Source organism: Microcaecilia unicolor, chromosome 9, assembly GCF_901765095.1.
Source record: "Microcaecilia unicolor chromosome 9, aMicUni1.1, whole genome shotgun sequence".
NCBI classification, from domain to species: domain Eukaryota; kingdom Metazoa; phylum Chordata; class Amphibia; order Gymnophiona; family Siphonopidae; genus Microcaecilia; species Microcaecilia unicolor.
Genome location: NC_044039.1, coordinates 138804703 through 138826105, shown reverse-complemented (window position 1 = coordinate 138826105; position 21403 = coordinate 138804703). Strand labels below are relative to the sequence as shown.

At 44.8% G+C, this 21403-nt stretch overlaps 1 protein-coding gene across 1 annotated transcript in view; it reads left to right on the top strand.

Moving 5' to 3' along the window:
• The window catches only part of CDAN1 (codanin 1), a 270195-nt gene that overhangs the window by 201825 nt on the left and 46967 nt on the right, over window positions 1–21403 (top strand). The window contains exon 22 of the mRNA XM_030214355.1: window positions 18612–18690. Within this exon, the coding sequence (XP_030070215.1) occupies window positions 18612–18690 (79 nt within the window). The remainder of the gene's footprint in view (window positions 1–18611; window positions 18691–21403) is intronic.

Sequence of the window (21403 nt, the reverse complement as noted above, 5' to 3'; positions counted from 1 at the left end):
AAGAAAGGCAAAGATAACTAGCAAAAGCAGGCATATCAGCACAATGAGTCTACAAACTACTAGCCCCCTAAAGGCTGGGAAAGGCTATAGGAAAAGAAAGTCTCTTCAGGTTTGCATGGGAGTTTTTGTAAGAGAGCTCTGCGTGCAATTTGAAGGGCAACGTGTTCACAGACAAGGGACCAAGAAAAAAAAAAGTGGAATATTTCATGGACTCTAGTCTGGCATAGAGGAAAAGAAAGTCAATAATCATCTAGGGAATGAAGGGGGTCAGGGGTAGAATTGAGAGACAAGCTTAGAAGAAAGATAGCAGAGAATTCCCAAATGTAGTGCCTTTGCAGGGGTAATCCCGTGAGTAAACATTGCAAGGCTGGCACTAGAAGCGGCATAGGGGGAAGTCCTTGACAAAGCCTTGCTGGCAAAACATGCATGTCGGACGTGTTAGAACCCCTGGTCCGATTACCGACTATTAAGTACCTTAAGCTAAAAGAATAAATAAGATAAAAACTTGATTTTAAATATTATGATATTCAAAAGCCTATGAAGAATTTGGTGCAGACATTTCCAACATTAAGTGAAGGTTGGTTATGTGCACTGCTGAGGAAAATAAGTGATATATCATAATGGAGTAAATTGTCTATGGAGGAGTAGGTGGAATGTAAGTGTGTGTAGGAACCCTTGAAGATTTTAGTACTGTTTTGAACATAAGCATTGCCATACAGGAACAGACCAAAGGTCTATCAAGCCCAGTTATCCTGTTTCCAACAGTGGCTAATCCAGGTCACAAGTACCTGGCAAGATTCCAAGAGAGTAAAACAGATTCTCCGAGGATAAGCAGGCTTGCATATTCTCATGTGTGGGTAGACACTGATATGCGTCGTCTGTTCCGGTATGTATGACAAAGTAAAAAAAAAAACAGCTTTAGTGAAGTGCGAGCCGTGCTCCACTGCGCATGCGCAAGTGCCTTCCCACCCGCCACGCAATCATGGTCTCAGTTTTGTTTTCTCTGCATGAAGAGAGGCTGTGTTGTACCAGTGCTCTTCACACATTCGGTCTTCAGAGCTTTTGAGTGCCTTCGGCTTGGCTTTTTTGTATTTTTCTTTCTATTTTTCGCCTTGTTTTCTTAAAAAAGAAAAAAAAAAGTTCCTTTATTTCTTAGTTTTCTTCCTGCCTGCGTTTGTTTCCTTTTTGTTTTGACATGGGCTGCCTTTAGGCCCTGACTTCAGTTGGATACCCCTTTTTTATGCCTTTGCCCCTTTTTCAGGCACCATTGAATCATTTGATTTTTGCCAGCAGTCTTCCCTTCAGTGTCCACGAAGACTCCCAGTGGCTTCAAGCGTTGTACCCGGTGCAGCTGGACTGTCTCGGGAAAAGGCACCCATTCTTGGTGTCTGCAGTGTCTGGAGCCCGACCATAGCCCTGCTAACTGAGTGCTCTGTCTTTATATGAAGAAGAGGACCCAGGCTTCCTGAGAGGCTGAACACGAGAAGATTTTTGGGGCCAGGTCCAGATCCTCTACGTCGGCATCAGTATAGAGGTCGGAGGTGTTGACATCAATGTCGAGTGTTGCACCGGCATCAGGAGTATCGTTAAGCATGGCTGCTTTGAGACCTCAGGACACTGGGAGCAGTGAGGCATCAAGTGGGTTTCCACCTGTCTTGAGGCCTCCTGCTGTGCAGGTCCACCGGGACCATCCATTGTTGGACCCGACCCCGAGGCGACATGAGAATTCAGTGTCGTCCTGGTCAGCAATGAGGAGTATGGGTGATGTTCTTCAGGTAAAGGTTCTCCCTCCATCCAAGAGTTGCCGACACGCTCGTCTCTAAGCAGCCGAGATCCCTCTTCTGTATTGGCCCCAACAGTTCTGCAGCCTGCTCCCCAGCTGGTGCCTCAGCTTTTCACGGTGTCCAGCCTTGCTCCCTGAGCTGCTGGATGGCCTTAGGCAGCAATACGCGTCAGTATCGGGGGTACTTGCACCTACCATACCTCCCGCTGTGGCCCTGCCTGGCCTCCTGCGCCGCCTGCAGCCCTGGTGTCGACTGCCACCCAGACCGGTACCCCCTCAACGTTGGTGGAGGAAGTTTCGCTGAAGTCTCAGGGGAGCCAGTTTCTTGACGCCGTTCTCGAGGACATGGTTTCTCGACATCGAGGCAGGCTCAGTCTCGGTCATTTCATAGATTTTATCCAACACCGAGGAGGAGCGCTCATGGGTATCAGAGGAGGAGGATCCCAGACACTTTTTCTCTGATGAGTCTTGTAGGATCCCTTCTGAGCCCTTCCCACCACCCTAGAGGAGACCGTCTCCACCTGAGAGTCTCTATTTTCCATCTTTTGTGAGGGAAATGGCTGAGGCTATTCCATTCCCTGTAGAAGTGGAGGATGAGCCCAGGGCTCGTGGTCGTAGACTATACCTCCTCCCAAGGAGGCTGTGAGACCGGCTCTTCTCCACGAGAAGGCAGTCCTTGTGAGAAACTGGGCGTCCCCTCTGTCAGTCCCTGTTGTCCCCAAGAAAGATTGACTCCCAGTACCGGGTCCATGGTGAGCCTGGTTTTGTGCGGCCTCAGTTGCCTCACGACTCTATGGTGGTGGAATCCGCTCTCAAAAGAGCCAGGAGTACTAGGGACTATGGTTTGGCTCCCTCCGGCAGAGAAGCTAGAACCCTGGATTCTTTTGGGAGAAAGATGTACCAGGCCTCTATGCTTATATCCTGTATTCAATCATACCAGCTCTTCATGAGCGTTTACTTGCAGAACTCGGTGAGACAGCTGTCTGAGTTGGTCGATATACTTTCCCCAGAGCAGGCCGAGTCTTTTCACCAGTTGGTCAAGCAGCAGAAGGTGTGTTGAAAGTTCTTGGCCAGGGGCACTTATGACACTTTTGATGTGGCATCCAGGATCTCTGACAGTGCATAGCAATATGCAGACTCTCATGGCTGTGTGTTTCTGACTTGGAACATTCTGTCCAGCGGAAGTTGGCGGATGCCCCTTGCCGGGGGGGGGGGGGGGGGGGGGGTAACCTTTTTGGAGAGAAGGTTGAAGAGGTCGCTGACCAGATTAAGAAACACATGGATACTATCTCTTCTCTCTCCTGCCGGACGCCTTCTGCATCCACTTCCTCATCTAGGAGGTATTTTGGCAAGTTGAGGGGTGCCCCCTACTTCTTCTACTCCAGGTGTAGGCACAGTCCCTCAGCTGCCAGCATGTGCCTAAGTCCCCTGCTGCTCCCCAGTCAAATCAAGGGGCGGGTTTTTGGCTCCAGCAGTGCATAGCCGAGATAAGAGTATCTGTCCCGGACAACTTGCCGGTTGGGGGGAGGTTAAAATGTTTTCACCAAAGGTGACCTCTCATAACCTCCGACCAGTTCTTGAAGCCTATAGACTTACGTGGCTGAAGACCTCAGGGATAAGGGAAATTGGTATACACATCTTGCTTGAGAGGGATACTGGCCAAGGAGGAAGAGGAATGGTACCTACACAACATAGAAGCACAGGAAGGTTAGGGGTGATGGTCTGAGGCATGGAAGGGTTTAGTCAGAGGAAGAGCTTTGAAAAGTGGATATAGTTAGAGAGTATGGGAACTGGAGCACATGCTTGTAGCTAGCAAGACTCCTGAGGCAGTTATGTTTTCTGGTAACATCCTCTCCAGCATGTTGGGCCATAAAAACCAGACATTGCTAAAGATGGTATTTCATTTATATTGATAGCTAAACTTTGTGCAGTTCGTCCAAGGCTTACAACACCTGTTCTAGGGAACCCATAACTTATCAGTTTTCAGAATATCCATAATGTTCAATGTATGTGAGTTTTTATTTATGGATTTTCTGAAAACCTGACTGATCATACAGCACCTAGAACAAACTTGGGAAGCCCTGATTTAGACTTTAAAATCAGTACCTTTTTTTCACAAGTGGCTTTATATTTTTCAGATTCTACGTTTATTTCTTAAATGTAAGGATCGTCGTCTTTTAGAGGATTTGCTCTCTACGTTTGTGTGGACCGGTAAGAAACCTAAGTTGTGGTTCTGTTTATGTTGGCCCTGGCGACAGGGCGGGTTGGGATTACCAAACGTGTCTTCTTACAGTCGAGTTTCTTTTGTATCATCTTCAGGATCGGTTCCTGGGTGTGGAGAGTTTCACTCCTGTTGGGATTGAGCATACTTGGGTATTCCCTGTACATCTGAATTTTCTTTTGCATGCCTCTGTAGCTGACATCCTGGTCTCCTGTAGTGTCTTGGTGAAGCCTTTGCGTGCAGTGTGGCAGGTATTGATGCTTCGTGAATAACATGGCTCAGCGCATGGATCTTTTACCAATTATAGGGAATCCTGCTTTTCCCCCTGTGCTGAATGGGGGCCCCTTTATCATTTTGGTCGCTCTTCTTTGAACCTTTTCTAATTCCGCTCTATCTTTTTTTGAGATACTGTGACCAGAACTGAACACAATACTCAAGGTGAGGTCACACCATGGAGCAATACATAGTCATTATAATATTCTCGGTCTTATTTACCATCCCTTTCCTAATAATGTTTATCCTGTTTGCTTTTTTGGCTGCTGCTGCCGCATTCTGGGAAGAAGATTTCAACGTATTGTGTACGATGACACCTAGATCTTTTTCTTGGGTTCTGACCCTAGCATCAGGTAACTATGCATCACTTAGCATTTGTCTACATTAAATTTTATCTGCTATTTGGATGCCCAGTTTTCTAGTTTCCTTAGGTCTTCCTGCAATTTTTCATAGTTTACATGTGTTTTTAACAGCCTTGAATAGTTTTATGTCATCTGCAGATTTAATCACCTCACTTATCTTTCTGATTTCCAGATCATTTATAAATATGTTAAATAGCACCAGTCCCAGTACTGATCCCTTTGGCACTCCACTGTTCACCCTCCTCCGTTGAGAGAAATGGCTACTCTGTTTTCTGTCCAGTAACCAATTCCTAATCCACAACAGAACATTGCCTTCTATCCCATGACTTCAATTTTCTCAGGAGTCTTTCATAAGGAACTTTGTCAAAACCTTGCTGAAAATCTAGATACACTACATCAACCAGCTCATGTTTATCAATATGTTTATTCACACCTTCAAAAAATGAAGCAAATTGGTGAGGCAAGACTTCCTTTCGCTGAATCCATGCCAACTTTGTCCCATCAAACCATTTTTATCTATGTGTTCCATAATTTTATTCTTTATAATAGTTTCTATATTTTGCCTGGCACTGACATCAGGCTTACCGGCCTGTAATTTTCAGGATCACCGTGGAATCCTTTTTAAAAATCGGCGTTACTTTGGCCACCCTCCAATCTTCAGTTACTATGTACGATTTAATGGCCCCACGAATTCCCTTGCAGGCTTTCTGCTTCTGATGTACCTGAAAAAGTTGTTACTGTGAGTTTTTGCCTCTGTGGCAAGTTTCTCTTCATATACTCAAATCAAGGTAAGGTATACACAAAAAGTAGCACATATGAGTTTATCTTGTTGGGCAGACTGGATGGACCATGCAGGTCTTTTTCTGCCGTCATCTACTATGTTACTATGAGGCATATTTTCAAAACACTTAGCCTTCCAAAGTTCCATAGTTGACTTATGCTGCTGCTGTATGTGAGCTTTGCACTGTGTTTCATTCGGAAGTACATATCACACAAAATTTTGGAAAGCATCAGCCTTTTGAAATTAGTCTGTTGAAGCCTCCTTTGTCATTGGTGTGATCCCTGATGCAGGTGCGGTAGCACCGAAACATGGGCCCGTGTCGGGTCTTTCTTTAATCAAAGTTCACTATTAAAGAATTTTTTAATGAAAGAACTGTGTTCCCTTTTGTTTTTAAAGGCCCTTTGTGCTGGTTTTTTTTTTTTTGCTTGGTCTTTTTCTGTATTTGGTTCCCTCTCTTTGTCACATTACATTGAATCTCCCACACGGTCCTGTGCAGTTAACTAAACCCTACCCTTCCCAATAAAATTTTAAATTGTCTAGCCACTCAGCCACCCGGAGCTACCCTGCAAAACCTAGTAACAGAATGGTAAAAAACTAAGTATGTGCCATTGGTGTCTAAGTGGTCCAAAAAGGCTCCCAAGTTTAACAAAAACAGTGCCCCTCTTCAGTGTCTAAATTTTGTACACCACACCGTTCTACAGACATCTGCTGAATCATGAGAGATCTCCATTGGATATTGGTGTTCACCAGTGAGCAATTTCTGCAAAGTATATTTCACCCCCAGCAACAAGGCTCGCTTAATAAGAGCTAAAAGTCCCCTCAGCAAAGGCCGAGATATATCAAATTTGGCAAACAAAGATAGTGGCCAACGGTGTCCATCGCACCTCCCACATCGTAGAGATATGGCTGCCCAAGCAAGTCCAAAAAGGAACAATTTTTTGGGCACGTCCAAAGTTGGTGACCCAGAGTCGCCATTGGATCATTACACTTTAAGCAGGATGCCAAAGCTCCAAATTGGGCTCTATATGCCCTATGTGGTGAAATATATAGATGCATGACTAACTTATACTGCTGTTCCCAATGCAGTATCTCCTTTGTAGCCGTACCATAAGATCACAAGCTGTTAGTCAATATGGAAGGCTGGATTAGGGTATGAATTTCCTTTGACCACTGCTGCGCTAAGGCTGTAAAGTCATATGGTGAGATAAGGTCCAATAATCCCTGGTGATGAGAACGCAATAGAACTTGCAGTTGGGCTTCCAGGCTATATAGCTCCGTAATCTCTTCATGTGCCTTAGCATTCAACGCTGAGTATAACAAGAAGTGAATATAGTGTTGCACCTACATGTATGGAAACTTATCTCCTATTTCAAGTTGATATTCCTCCCATAACGAAGTATATGATTTTATTTTCCCATCATCTCCCACCACGTAGCGAATACCTTTCCAATACCAAAAGTGGAAGCGAGCCATAGTCATGCCTGGTATAAAGTCTCTGTTGACATGTAGGGATAAAAAGGTGGCTACCTCCCATGATCTACCCAGCGCTTTGCAAACCCACTTCCAAGTGATCCACAAGGGTGAAAAAATGGGATAAGTATTCAGGAAATTGCCCAATCATGAAGCTTTCACATGAAGCACATAGCTAAAATGACACAGCTGGGTCAATTCAGTTTCCAGAGGTGTATACAAAAAGTGAGACACCCCTTTTTTTATGCCTTTGCCCCTTTTTCAGGCACCATTGAACCATTTGATTTTGCCAGCAGTCTTCCCTTCCATGTCCACGAAGACTCCCAGTGGCTTCAAACGTTCTACCCAGTGAAATCGGACTGTCTCGGGAAAAGGCACCCATTCTTGGTGTCTGCAGTGTCTGGAGCCCGACCGTAGCCCTGCTAACTGAGTGCTGTGTCTTTGTATGAAGAAGAGGACCCTGGTTTCCTGAGAGGCTGAACACAAGATTTTTGGGGCCAGGTCCAGATCCTCGACGTCGGCATCTGAGTTCCAGGCTCCCTTCTTCCCTCCCTCCCTCTGAGTTCCAGCCCCCCCCCCCCTCTCTCCCTCCCTCCCTCTGAGTTCCAGGCCCTCTCTCCCTCCCTCCCTCCCTCTGAGTTCCAGACCCCCCTCTCTCTCCCCTCCCTCCCTCCAAGTTCCAGGCCCCTCCCTCCCTCCCTCTGAGTCCAGGCTCCCCTCCCTCCCTCCCTCTGAGTTCCAGGCCCCCCTCCCTCCCTCTCTCTCTGAGTTCCAGGCTCCCCTCCCTCTCTCTGAGTTCCAGGCCCCTCCAGTTCCAGGCCCCCTTCCTCTGAGTTCCAGGCCCCCTTCCCTCTCTCCATCTGTTCCAGGCCCCCTTCCCTCTCTCCCTCTGAGTTCCAGGCCCTCCCTCTCTCTCCCCTCCCTCCCTCCAAGTTCCAGGCCCCTCCCTCCCTCTGAGTTCCAGGCCCCCCTCCCTCCGAGTTCCAGGCCCCCCTCCCTCCCTCTGAGTTCCAGGCCCCCCTCCCTCTCTCCCTCTGAGTTCCAGGCCCCCTTCCCTCTCTCCCTCTCAGGCCCTCCCTCTCTCTCCCCTCCCTCCCTCCAAGTTCCAGGCCCCTCCCTCCGAGTTCCAGGCCCCCCTCCCTCCCTCTGAGTTCCAGGCCCCCCTCCCTCCCTCCCTCTGAGTTCCAGGCCCCCTCCCTCTCTCCCTCTGAGTTCCAGGCCCCCTTCCCTCTCTCCCTCCGAGTTCCAGGCCCCCCTCCCTCTGAGTTCCAGGCCCCCCTCCCTCTGAGTTCCAGGCCCTCCCTCCCTCCCTCTCTTCCGAGTTCCAGTCCCAACCCCAGCCCGACCTATTCTCCCACAACAGTCCTCCGCCCTCGCCTTCCTGTGCCGCCCAGAATTTTAAAACTCATCTTACCTCGGGGTCCCAGCGGCAGCAGTGAAAGGCGAACAGGCTCGGCGCTTCAGCCTTCCCTTCTCTCTCAGCTCTGGTCCCGCCCTTGCGGAAGCAGGAAATGAGGGCGGGACTAGAGCCGAGAGAGATGGGAAGGCTGACGTGCCGAGCCTGCTTGCCTTTCACTGCTGCCGCCGGGACCCCAAGGTAAGGATGAGTTTTAAAATTCTGGGTGGCACGCAGGAAGGCGAGGGCGGAGGACTGTTGAGGGAGAAGAGGGCAGGCACCGGACAGGTCAGGCTGGCTGGGAAGGGAACTTCCGACTTCCAGCGGGTGCAAATATTGTGGGTGCTCGGTGCTCGAGCATCCACAGCACCCACGGAGTCGGCGCCTATGGTCACTGCATCTCAAAAAAGATATAGTGGAATTAGAAAATGTCCAGAGAAGGGCGACAAAAATGATAAAGGGGATGGAATGACTTCCCTATGAGGAAAGGCTGAAGCAGCTAGGCCTCTTCAGCTTGGAGAAAACACAACTGAGGGGAGATATGATAGAGGTCTATAAAATAATGAGTGGAGTGGAACGGGTAGACCTGAATTGTTTGTTTACTCTTTCCAAAAATACCAGGACTAGGGGGCATGCGATAAAGCTACAAAGTAGTTCATTTAATACAAATCAGAGAAAAGTTTTCTTCACTCAATGTGTAATTTAACTCTGGAATTCGTTGCCAGAGAATGTGGTAAAGGCAGTTAGCTTATCACGGTTTTAAAAAGGTCTGGACGGCTTGGCCACTGTTGGAAACAGGATGCTGGGCTTAATGGGCCTTTGGTCTGTCCAGGTGTGGCAATACTTATAAGTTTAAATCCCAAATAAAAGGAAAATTCATCAATCACTTTAAGCAGACATCTTCGGGAGTTTGGGGGATGGAATAAAGTCAAAAGTATGCCATCTGCAAAGGCCAAAACTCATATCTCGTGTTTGCGGACCAAAATGCCCTGTAAATTGCGTTCTGTCTAGATCGTGAACAGAAGTGGTCCTAAATATAGCAGAAAAAGAAGTGGAGGCAGTGGACAGCCCTGTCTTGTGCCGTGCTCTTTCGGAAAGGACCCCATTAATCAGTAATTCTGCAGAAGGGCCTGTGTAGAGGGCTCAAAGAGCCCGTAAATACCAGCCATCTGTTCCCATGTATTCAAGAACGCGGAATAATGCCCAGTCCACCTGGTCAAAAGCTTTTTCAGCATCCAAGCTCACTAACATGGCAGATGTACCAGTAGACTGGGCATGCGCCATAGCTAAGAGCACTTTTCCTGACATTCAGCACAGACTGACATCCCTTGACAAACCCACCTGGGCATCACAAATCAAGTTGGGGAAAATGACTGCCAGACAATCTGCCAGAATGCATGCAAACAGCTTGATGTCTGTGTTTAAAAGGGAAATAGGATGATAAGATGATGGGACATTCCCCTGTTTGCCGGGTTTAGGGATCAAAGTAATCAGTGTTTCGTTAACTCTGGTTAGAAAAGCACCCACTATCACCACTGAATTGTAATATTCTAGATCTAGAGGACATGAATTGATGTTGAAGGGGGGCAGACTCAGGAGTAATGTCAGGAAGTATTTTTTCACGGAGAGGGTGGTGGATACATGGAGTGCCCTCCCGCGGGAGGTGGTGGAGATGAAAACAGTAATGGAATTCAAACATGCGTGGGATAAACACAAAGGAATCCTGTTTAGAAGGAATGGATCTATGGAATCTTAGCGGACATTGGGTGACTACGCCGGTATTTGGAGAATAAAACTGGTGCAGGGCGGACTTCTACGGTCTGACTCTAGAACAGCGTGCCAAGGGTTCTGATGTCAGCCATAGCAGCATCTATGGCACATCTAAGACCAACCCCTAGTGAAGACATTTTCAAAGCTGTGATATGGAGTTACACGTATTTGTATTAGAAACTGGTTAAGTGGAAGGTGACAGAGGGTTATGGTAAATGGAGCTGACTCTGAGGAAAGAAATGTAATCAGTGGTGTGCCACAAGGTTTGATTCTTGGGCCAGTTCTTTTTAACAATTTTGTAAGCAATATTGCTGAAGTTCTGTCTGGTAAGGTTTGCTTCTTTGCAGATGATACCAAAATATGCAGTAGTATAGACATCCCTGATGGTGTGGATAACATGAGGAAGGGACTTAGCAAAGCTTGAAGACTGGTCCAGAATTTGGCAGCTAAGATTTAATATAAAAAAATGCAGAGTCATGCATTTGGGATGCAAAAACCCGAGAGAGCAGTACAGTTTAGGGGGTGAGGAACTTTTATGCACAAAAGAGGTGTGGGACTTAGGTGTGATTGTGTATGATGATCTTAAGGTGGTTAAACAGGTAGAAAAGGTGATGACAGAAGCTAGGAGGATGCTTGGGTGCCTAGGGAGAGGAATAGCCAGGAGGGAAAAGGAGGTGATAATGCTTCTGTTTAAGACACTGATGAGACCTCATTTAGAATACTGCATACAGTTCTGGAGACTGCACCTTTGAAAAGATGTAAACAAGATCTGTCCAGAGGGCAGCTACTAAAATGGTCAGTGTTGTTCACCATAAAGTGTATGGGGACAGACTTAAAGATCTCAATATGTATACTTTGGAAGAAAGGCAGGAGAGAAGAGATATGATAGAGACGTTTAAATACCTCCATGGCATAAATGCACAGGAGGTAAATCTCTTTCAATTGAAAGATACCACAGGAGGTATTGGATGAAGTTGAAAGGGGAGAGGCTCAGGAATAACCTGAGGAAATGATTCTTTGCGGAAAGGATGGTGAAATCGTGGAACGTCCTCCTATGGAAGTGGTGAAGACTAAAACTGTGTCTGAATTTAGGAAAGCTTGGGACAAGTACTTGGGGATCTCTAAGGAAGAAGATGGGATAGATGGTTTGGATGGGCAGACAGGATAGACCATATGGTCTTTATCTGCCTTCAGTTTTTCTTTGTTTTCTATGTTTTGAATCAAGCCCCATCCCTCCTTTTCCTACACCTGTTTTTGTTCTTTTGTATTTAAAAAAAATACTTGAGAAGAAACACCAACTTCTGTCTCCAAGGTTCTGTAAGTCAAACATCTAAAAAGCCTGTGCTACCCTTATTTTAAATGTTAGCATATTATATTGTTTGTATATATGTCAGAAACTCAAGGAATGTGAGCCCTTGGGCTGCTGCTGGAGACTGGCTAGCACCAAATCCCAGGGGAGAGACACTCTCTAATCCAAACGTAACTGATAGTCAATCCCTAAAGGAATATAGGACATTCAAAGAAAGGATTCCACACTCCAATCCAATGAAGTGTCACATTAAAATTAGTAAAAGAAGGGAAACAAAAGGAGAAATCAGTGTAGGCTGTAGTATAGGGTCCTAGAAACAAGCAGTGGATTTTCTTCAAGTCCATTTTAATAATGGCTTATGTACTTTTCTTTTAGGAAGCTATCCAACCCTTTTTAAAACCCCACTAAGCTTCCTTGTCTAGCTCTCTCTAGGGGCAAGAACCTGTCTAATTATTTAGTGTCTGCTAATTTTAAGTGAAGTGTGACTAGCAGCAATGACAGATCCATAGGACATAAACCACGCAGCCACTGTAAGGCATGTCCTTTGACCTTAATGGGAGACTTTTGTAACATCCTAGCAATCAGAAAAAATATCGATTTAAGGCTTCTAGGATTGTGCTTCTGAGAGGGTTATTTATGTCATTGTTTGCCCCTGTTTGAAAATATACATGCGAACTATCAGACAGAAATTGAATGAACACTGAAGCAGATTAAAAAACAAAGTTCTTACAACCCCCATGGTCAGTCACAGTATAGAATTGGGCCATAATTTCACCGATATGCAATGGTTTATAATAGAAAAGTTTCTCCCATGTTTCAGGGGGATTGGGAAGCTTATTTAGCACTCCAAGAACAATGCTGAATTTTTGAACTCAATTCAATGGTCCCATTGGGTCTTAAAGATTGCATTGAATGGAATGCTACCATCTGATTGGTCTGTAGTATTCACATTACGTTGTTGACGGAAGTTTGTTCCTTTAAAGATCTGTTTGTCACGCTATGTTTGTATGGAATCCCTGAGGAAGATTTTTTTGAAACGGGGATTCCCAGGGCCGTGCCAATGCAGTAAGCGGGGTAAGCAAGGTAGGGGGGCGCTGCTGCCCTGCTGTCCCTGCCTTCCGCTCACTTGCAAAATCTTTTACCTGAAGTTGCGATTCTCCTATCTTCCCTGGCCTCCCCGGAAGTGAACGCAACGCAGCAGTATTCACTGAGGCAGGCAGGCTCTTCAAGTTATTTGAGAGAATGCAACCAGATTGCTATATATGCTTTGGTTTGGGGATAACTCCTCACTCAGGGTGAGCTTCAGAGCTTGAACAGCATTCAAATTAAAGAGAACCTGGAATTTTAAAAGTGCATTTGCATTAAATCTAATTGCAGAATTCAGGTGCTGGGAGTCTGTACTTGGTTGTCATTTGCTCAGATTTGTTTAAATCATATGCAAATTAGTCCGTTTTTGGGAGGTTCTGATTTGCATATTTATGGATAAAAAATGATGGAATGTTTACAGCCTTAATGTTAGGTCATGGCTCTGATCAAAAGTGTGGAGTTTGATCCAGAAACAAAGGGTTTATCTAGTGTTTTTCACAAAAAATTCTCATAAGTGTCTGTATGTTAATCTGCATTCAAATAGAGCTCTCTGATTGGATGATCAGCTTCTGTTAGAAATCTGCCGGGAAGGGAACAGAGTGAGACAGCAACTGACCGTGGTTTGGCCAAGAGAGACATGCAGCTGTGAGTTCCTGAGTGTGTTGACTGAAATTATAAAAGAGTGCCTGATTATGTGGTAAATGAGAAAATATGAATGAAAAGAGGTTGGTGGAGATTGAAGTTTCTCTAGTGAGAAAAGGATCTGAATATTTCAGGATTACTTGAAGTTTATGAAGAATAGAAAAGGGTAAATTTCAGTTTAAGAGTGTTTAAATCCTATAAGCTATATAAAGGCTAGGTAGATTTAAGTGACTGTAAGCAAGGAAACCTTAATATTTGATCTGAAATAAATATTTGATCTGAGATAGTTGATCAGAGATAAATGTTTGATCTGAATTATATCCTTTGATGCAAAGGAGATTAGAAAAAGAATCTTTGGAAACTAAGAGGACTTTGCTCACATTTTGAATTAGCATTCCTATTTTGAGTTGGAAATCTTTGAAGTGTTATGAAAATACATTTTGCTTTAATGAAATTGCTAAACTTTAGAGTCAGAGACTTATCAATGAGGGATACATACAGTCAGTGGCGTACCAAGGGGGGGGCGGTGGGGGCGGTCCGCCCCGGGTGTCAGCGGGTGGGGGGTGCTCCGCGAGAGCCGACAGTTTTTTTTTTTTTTTTAAAATCCATGAAGCGATCGCCGATGCAGGCAGCGCCTCGCGTCTGCCCTGCATGAACTGAAAAGAGGAAATCGCTTTGCTGACGTCGGGCCTTCCCTCGCTTGTTGTCCAGCCCTCGAGGAAATAGGAAGTTACCTCAAAAGAGGGCGGGACAACAAGCGAGGGAAGGTCCGACGTCAGCAAAGCGATTTCCTCTTTTCAGTTCATGCAGGGCAGACGCGAGGCGCTGCCTGCATCGCTGCACGGATTTAAAAAAAAAAAAAAAAAAAAAAGCAGTGTGGTGGCTTTAGGGTGAAGAGGGCTCAGGCCTCTCGACGGAGAGGAGGCTCAGAGAGGAGAAGGGGATTGGTGAGGGTGCTCAGAGGGAAGAAGGGGATTGGGGAGGGTGGGGGTGCTCATTGGGGAGAAGGGGATTGGGGAGGGTGCTCAGAGGGGAGAAGGGGATTGGGGAGGGTGGGGGTGCTCAGAGGGGAGAAGGGGATTGGGGAGGGTGGGAGTGCTCATAGGGGAGAAGGAGAGGTGGGAGTGCTCATAGGGGAGAAGGAGATTGGGGAGGGTGCTCATAGGGGAGAAGGGGATTGGGGAGGGTGGGGGTGCTCATAGGGGAGAAGGGGTTTGGGGAGGGTCCCTAGAGGGGAGAAGGGGATTGGGGAGCTCAGAGGGGAGAAGGGGATTGGGGAGGGTGAGGGTGCTCAGAGGGAAGAAGGGGATATGGGGATTGTCTATTAGATTGTAAGCTCTTTGAGCAGGGACTGTCTTTCTTCTATGTTTGTAGCGCTATAGAAATGCTAAATAGTAGTAGTAGTAGAAGGGGATTGGGGAGGGGAGTGCTCAGATGGGAGAAGGGGTCTGGGGGTCTCACAAGGGGGCAGGAGGGAAAATGGGTCCATGCCTAGGGCAGGTGGGAGAATGGGTCTGGGGCTGAAAAGGGGGGGGGGATGCAAGGCATGTGGTGGATGAAGGGGGCTGGAACTGGGGGCTGAAAAGGAGGGTATTTGGGATAAGGGGGCTAGTACTGGAACTGGGGGCTGAAACGGGGCAGGGGCTGAAACTGGGGGCTTTAAAGGGGACAGGGAGAACTGGCTGGGGCTGAAGCTTGGGACTGATGGGAGAAAAGGGCTGGGGACTGGTGGGATAGTGGGGCTGAAAAGGGGGGCAGGTGGGAGATGTGGGCTGGGGCTGGAACTAGGGGCAGGTGGAATAAGGGGGCTGAAAAGAGGGGGCAGAGAGAGAGAGGGGACAGACCCTGGATGGAAGTGGGGAGCGTGAGGGAGGGCAGACCTTGGATGGATGGGAGAGGGAGGGCAGACCTTGGATGGATGGGAGAGGGAGGGCAGACGGATTGAAGGGGCAGAGAGAAAGGGCAGATGGTGGGTGGAAGGGGGAGAGAGAAAGAGGGCAGACTGGGGTAAATGGTGGATGGAAGGGGCAGAGATAGAGGGCAGATGTGGATGGAAGGGAGTGAGAGAGATGGCAGACTGGGGCAGATGGTGGATGGAAGGGGCAGAAATAGAGGGCAGATGTGGATGGAAGGAAGAGAGAGGGCAGACAGTGGATGGAAGGGGCAGAGAGAGAGGGCAGACACTGGATGGAAGGGACATTAGAGAGGGCAGACACTGGATGGCAGAGAATGAGCGAAGACATGCTGGATGTGGAAGGAAGACAGTGAAAAGAAGATGAGGAAAGCAGAAACCAGAGACAACAAACTGTAAATAAATATTTTAATTATTTTGCTTTAGGATATAGTATTGTAGCTGTGTTAATAAATGTTTATAAGTAGAACATGTAAATACGGTCATCTTTTTATTGGACTAATTTTAATACATTTTGACTTAACTTTCAGAGAACAAAACCCCCTTCCTCAGGTCAGGATAGGATAATGTAACAGCACTATATTGTATTGACCTGAGGAAGGAGATTTTGGCCTCTGAAAGCTAAATGTATTAGTCCAATAAAATGATATTATTTGTTTTATTTCTATTTGTTAATTTGTAAAGTGGTGATTGGTATTTGTTAGTTTTTTCAAATTTACATCTGCTGTCTTTATATTTTGCACAGTACTAGGGGACGTTTTCTGTTTCTGTCATATTGCATTGTATGCAGAGTCTGGCATCTTGGGGGTTCAGTTTAATTTTTGTCTAAATAGAAAGTTTAAATATTACTACTTATTCTATAGTGGATTAGGGTGTATCTGTGTTTGTGAAAAAGACATGGCTTTCAGTTGGCATTGACTGTGCAGGATCGACGATCTGTATTATTCTGTCTGGTTTCGTTTTACAATAGGTGAATTGATGTTCTAGTGCTCACTGTAGTGTTTAAGATGCTTTCCTTGTGTGACTCGTAGAAATGACTGCTTATGGTATGGTAGAATCGCTCTATAGGTCCTGATGTTTTGTATTCTCGGTATGCCTAGTACTGGATTTGGGGGGGGGGGGGGTGTTAAAAAATGACCGGCCCCGTGTGTCAACTACCCTAGGTACGCCACTGCATACAGTGCTATTTTTTCCTGAGGTCCAGCTTACTTGCCTGCTCCCTTCTGTTCCTGCTCTGCTAGATGGAGGGGGGGGGGGGTGCCAACTGATAGTCTGCAGGGGAGCACCAGAGACCCTAGGCACGGCCCTGGGGATTCCTGTTGGACGACTTAGGAGCAGATGGCAGAGAAGCAAGGAAATGCAGACCTTAAGTTGTTGCTCCTGTCTGGTGAGCTCCTATATACAGTGGGGGAAATAAGTATTTGATCCCTTGCTGATTTTGTAAGTTTGCCCACTGACAAAGACATGAGCAGCCCATAATTGAAGGGTAGGTTATTGGTAACAGTGAGAGATAGCACATCACAAATTAAATCCGGAAAATCACATTGTGGAAAGTATATGAATTTATTTGCATTCTGCAGAGGGAAATAAGTATTTGATCCCCCACCAACCAGTAAGAGATCTGGCCCCTACAGACCAGGTAGATGCTCCAAATCAACTCGTTACCTGCATGACAGACAGCTGTCGGCAATGGTCACCTGTATGAAAGACACCTGTCCACAGACTCAGTGAATCAGTCAGACTCTAACCTCTACAAAATGGCCAAGAGCAAGGAGCTGTCTAAGGATGTCAGGGACAAGATCATACACCTGCACAAGGCTGGAATGGGCTACAAAACCATCAGTAAGACGCTGGGCGAGAAGGAGACAACTGTTGGTGCCATAGTAAGAAAATGGAAGAAGTACAAAATGACTGTCAATCGACAAAGATCTGGGGCTCCACGCAAAATCTCACCTCGTGGGGTATCCTTGATCATGAGGAAGGTTAGAAATCAGCCTACAACTACAAGGGGGGAACTTGTCAATGATCTCAAGGCAGCTGGGACCACTGTCACCACGAAAACCATTGGTAACACATTACGACATAACAGATTGCAATCCTGCAGTGCCCGCAAGGTCCCCCTGCTCCGGAAGGCACATGTGACGGCCCGTCTGAAGTTTGCCAGTGAACACCTGGATGATGCCGAGAGTGATTGGGAGAAGGTGCTGTGGTCAGATGAGACAAAAATTGAGCTCTTTGGCATGAACTCAACTCGCCGTGTTTGGAGGAAGAGAAATGCTGCCTATGACCCAAAGAACACCGTCCCCACTGTCAAGCATGGAGGTGGAAATGTTATGTTTTGGGGGTGTTTCTCTGCTAAGGGCACAGGACTACTTCACCGCATCAATGGGAGAATGGATGGGGCCATGTACCGTACAATTCTGAGTGACAACCTCCTTCCCTCCGCCAGGGCCTTAAAAATGGGTCGTGGCTGGGTCTTCCAGCACGACAATGACCCAAAACATACAGCCAAGGCAACAAAGGAGTGGCTCAGGAAGAAGCACATTAGGGTCATGGAGTGGCCTAGCCAGTCACCAGACCTTAATCCCATTGAAAACTTATGGAGGGAGCTGAAGCTGCGAGTTGCCAAGCGACAGCCCAGAACTCTTAATGATTTAGAGATGATCTGCAAAGAGGAGTGGACCAAAATTCCTCCTGACATGTGTGCAAACCTCATCATCAACTACAGAAGACGTCTGACCGCTGTGCTTGCCAACAAGGGTTTTGCCACCAAGTATTAGGTCTTGTTTGCCAGAGGGATTAAATACTTATTTCCCTCTGCAGAATGCAAATAATTCATATACTTTCCACAATGTGATTTTCCGGATTTAATTTGTGATGTGCTATCTCTCACTGTTACCAATAAATAACCTACCCTTCAATTATGGGCTGCTCATGTCTTTGTCAGTGGGCAAACTTACAAAATCAGCAAGGGATCAAATACTTATTTCCCCCACTGTATCTGGTGCTCTACATTTTTGAAGGACTTCATTTTTTCCTGTTTGATTTTGCATATTTTTGATTGCACTTTACTTATAGGGTTCCTATTATTTAAGTTAACCTGCCAGAAATAGAGGAGTAGCCTAGTGCAGTGGTTCTCAACCCAGTCCTTGGGGTACACTTTACCAGTCAAGTTTTCAGGATATCTACAAGGAATATGAATCAGATCTGATAAGAAGCAGGGTTACCTTCAAAAGCTAATGAAAAAAAATGTATTGTTAGTCCAATAAAAAAGGTATCATCATATTCGTTTTCTGTGTTAGTCCAATTTCCTTTAAAAGTGGACTAACATGGCTATCACATCACTCAAGATATATGAAATAACTCACCTTGAGCTACTACTGAAGAAGGTGTAAACTAAATCCAAATAAATAAAAATAGGGGGGAAAAAAACAAATTAGCCTCGCTCTCGAAACATCTTTCAGTGCTTTTTGTCATTAGAACATTATATATTAGTATTTTAATGATAATTTACTGTTGAGCTTTTATGGTAAATGACTTACCAATAGGGGATAGTCATTTTAACATTTTTCTATGACCTATGTTTTTTTTTTTTTTTCTTGAAAGGTTTTACGCAGTGCAGAGAGTATTACAGTAGGGCTGGCTACTGAAAAGGCGTGCAGCTGGCTCTCAACCAACATAGTAGGTAAGTATGTTTGTGTGGTTTGAAGGCTATGGAAATAGTAATGGTACAAGTACTAAGAATTAAAAATCCAAAATAGAAAAATAGAATTCACTCAAGACGGTGTACAGTAAGAATAAATCAAACATAAGCAATAGACAATTACGGCAGTAAAAATATTCAAATAAGACAGAGTATAGCATAGTATACTTCTTGTGTTAAACCACAATAATGCCTAAATAGGGACCACTGGTGAAATATTCTGATTCTAATGTTGTATTACCACGTGGTGTTCAAAATATTCTGCTTCCAACAACTGCTGCTGTATACTTCTTACAATGTCAACACAATATGTAATAGAACATTTTAATAGACAGTGTAGGGTATAAGCAAAGATGGAACATATAGATAGGTAATAGGTGGGAATAGGCTGTATAATTTTTAAACTGTTTTACTACCATATAGGACAAAAATGAATATTAGAATTTTTGAAATACGGCAATTCAGAATCTCAAATAATTTTTTTTAAACTAAGAACACTTCAAAAATGGAATTGGGATCATGTTAGCTTCTTGATCCTTCTACTGCTCCTACAGTTTCCAACTGTACTACACAAAAATATTATTCATAGGAATGGAAACAAAATAGTATAATGTATAAGTATGTATAAACCAATTTCAGAAGAAATAAACAACCTCAAACTGACAATCAGTTTTCTTCCATTTTCATTTTATTGTCAGTACTTCCTGCAGGTACCCTGCTTTCTGATTCCTTCTACCAGTTCTCCTTTACATATTGCTCTTCTTCCTTGGTATTGCTTCCTTTTTCCATCTCTCCATCTACATTTGCCCAACATCTCTCATCTTATTTCTCTTAACTTCTCTGTTTCTCTCCTCTCCATATCTCTTCTGACTTAATATATTTCCTCATATTATGGATCTTAAGCTGCCTTCTCAACATGCTCATTGTTACTTTCTTGGTGTTTTTACCCATGATTTCCATTTCTTTTTGCCTTTTGGATGTATCACTTTTAGCTATCACCAGCTATAGCCAGATTTGAGCCAGTGATCTAAATGTAAAGGAATCTGTATCCATTGACGTGTCCAGTTCCCTCTTTCTGCCAAATGAATATTCAGGTGTACTATGCGCACTGTATGTTTTAAAATTATTATTTCTTTATTGACAAATCAAAGGGGTGGATATACTACAGTCTCAACACAATGCAGTCCACAATTTCAAAAAACTATAGATGTTCACAATTAGCCATGGAGAAAAATAATGCAGAGTAGTACAAATTTCCCCCTCAAGCCTTTTTGTTTTTCCCCCATTCATCCACTCACCCTCCATACTCATTCATTCTCATCAAACCCCTGCCCCACCCCTATCCCTATCCATCTTCCCCCCTGCACTCAGCCCGAAAGATTCACCAGGGACACTGTCCTCTTAGCGTGCTGCCATTTCCTTTTCCCCTTGTTGTTGAACTGGGAACAGAGTTGCCCGTAGTGCATCCACTCTGGTTTACAGTAATCTTACGTCTATGGTCTTGCTTCTCAAAGAAGGCTGTTGTGTTCATTAAATTTGCCCACTCCTAGAAGCAGGGTGGGTATTGCTTCTTGCAACCAGTATCTTAAAGTCACTCTCCTCACCAGCCTCAAGACCAATAGCACAAATTTCTGGTCTTCCCTTTACAGGTCTGTGTTTTTCAGTGGCCTGTAATTCCCCATCAAGACTATGGAACTATAGTGGCTATTGCTTTTGTCTATAAGTCCAACAAAGGGTGTCCTCCATAAATCAGTAAACCACAAACAAACCCTAGTTTAAATCCTACAAATTGTGGTTGTGCTGAATGAGAAGGCCTCTGTCCTGTGTGTTAAGTTTAAGCCAGTTTTCTCTTAAAACTGAGGATCCCTCTAACCTGATAGCTTCTAGCTTGTTATGTGTCCTTAATTTGGGCTTAATCCCTTTAGGGTACTCTTGCTTGACTGAACTTGTGGATGTCTGGGGCTAGTTCCCTATGTTCCTGTTAATAGGGGTTGATCTAACTCCTGGTTACTTTTTAAGGCTGTACCAAACATTCTTATTTAATTCAATTCTGCCCCTGAATACATTATTCGTATTGGGCCAAATAGTGATTTAAATTTGAATATGAATAATTCGGAGCTCTACTGTGCTAAATCTTACTGAAATAAACACTTGATCTCTTACTTCACGTTGCTTCTTTTATTATTTAAGTTAAAGCTCAATACCCATTATTTGTATTCGGACGAATAATATTTTTCATATTCGTATTTGGCTGAATAGTAAAATTTGCTATTCGGTACAGTTGCAATACTTTTATTTACTATTCTATGTATGAGTGTAGGAAGATGTGTGCATATATACTACTACTACTACTATTTAGCATTTCTATAGCGCTACAAGGCGTACGCAGCGCTGCACAAACATAGAAGAAAGACAGTCCCTGCTCAAAGAGCTTACAATCTAATAGACAAAAAATAAAGTAATCAAATCAATTAATGTGTACCTTAGATGTCTGGCAATTTTCTATTTCTAATTGTTGGTTCCAGTCGCTGGTTTCTGCTTTCTTTTGTCTTTTAGCTTTCTTGTAATGTAAAGTAGAAAAATATGTGTATGTTGCAAGATATTTGGAATTTATACCCATAATGGCAGTTCGAGTGAAATAACACGGCCAAGGGTAACTTCATTTAAATAGATGGTATTATGTTTTATGTATGTT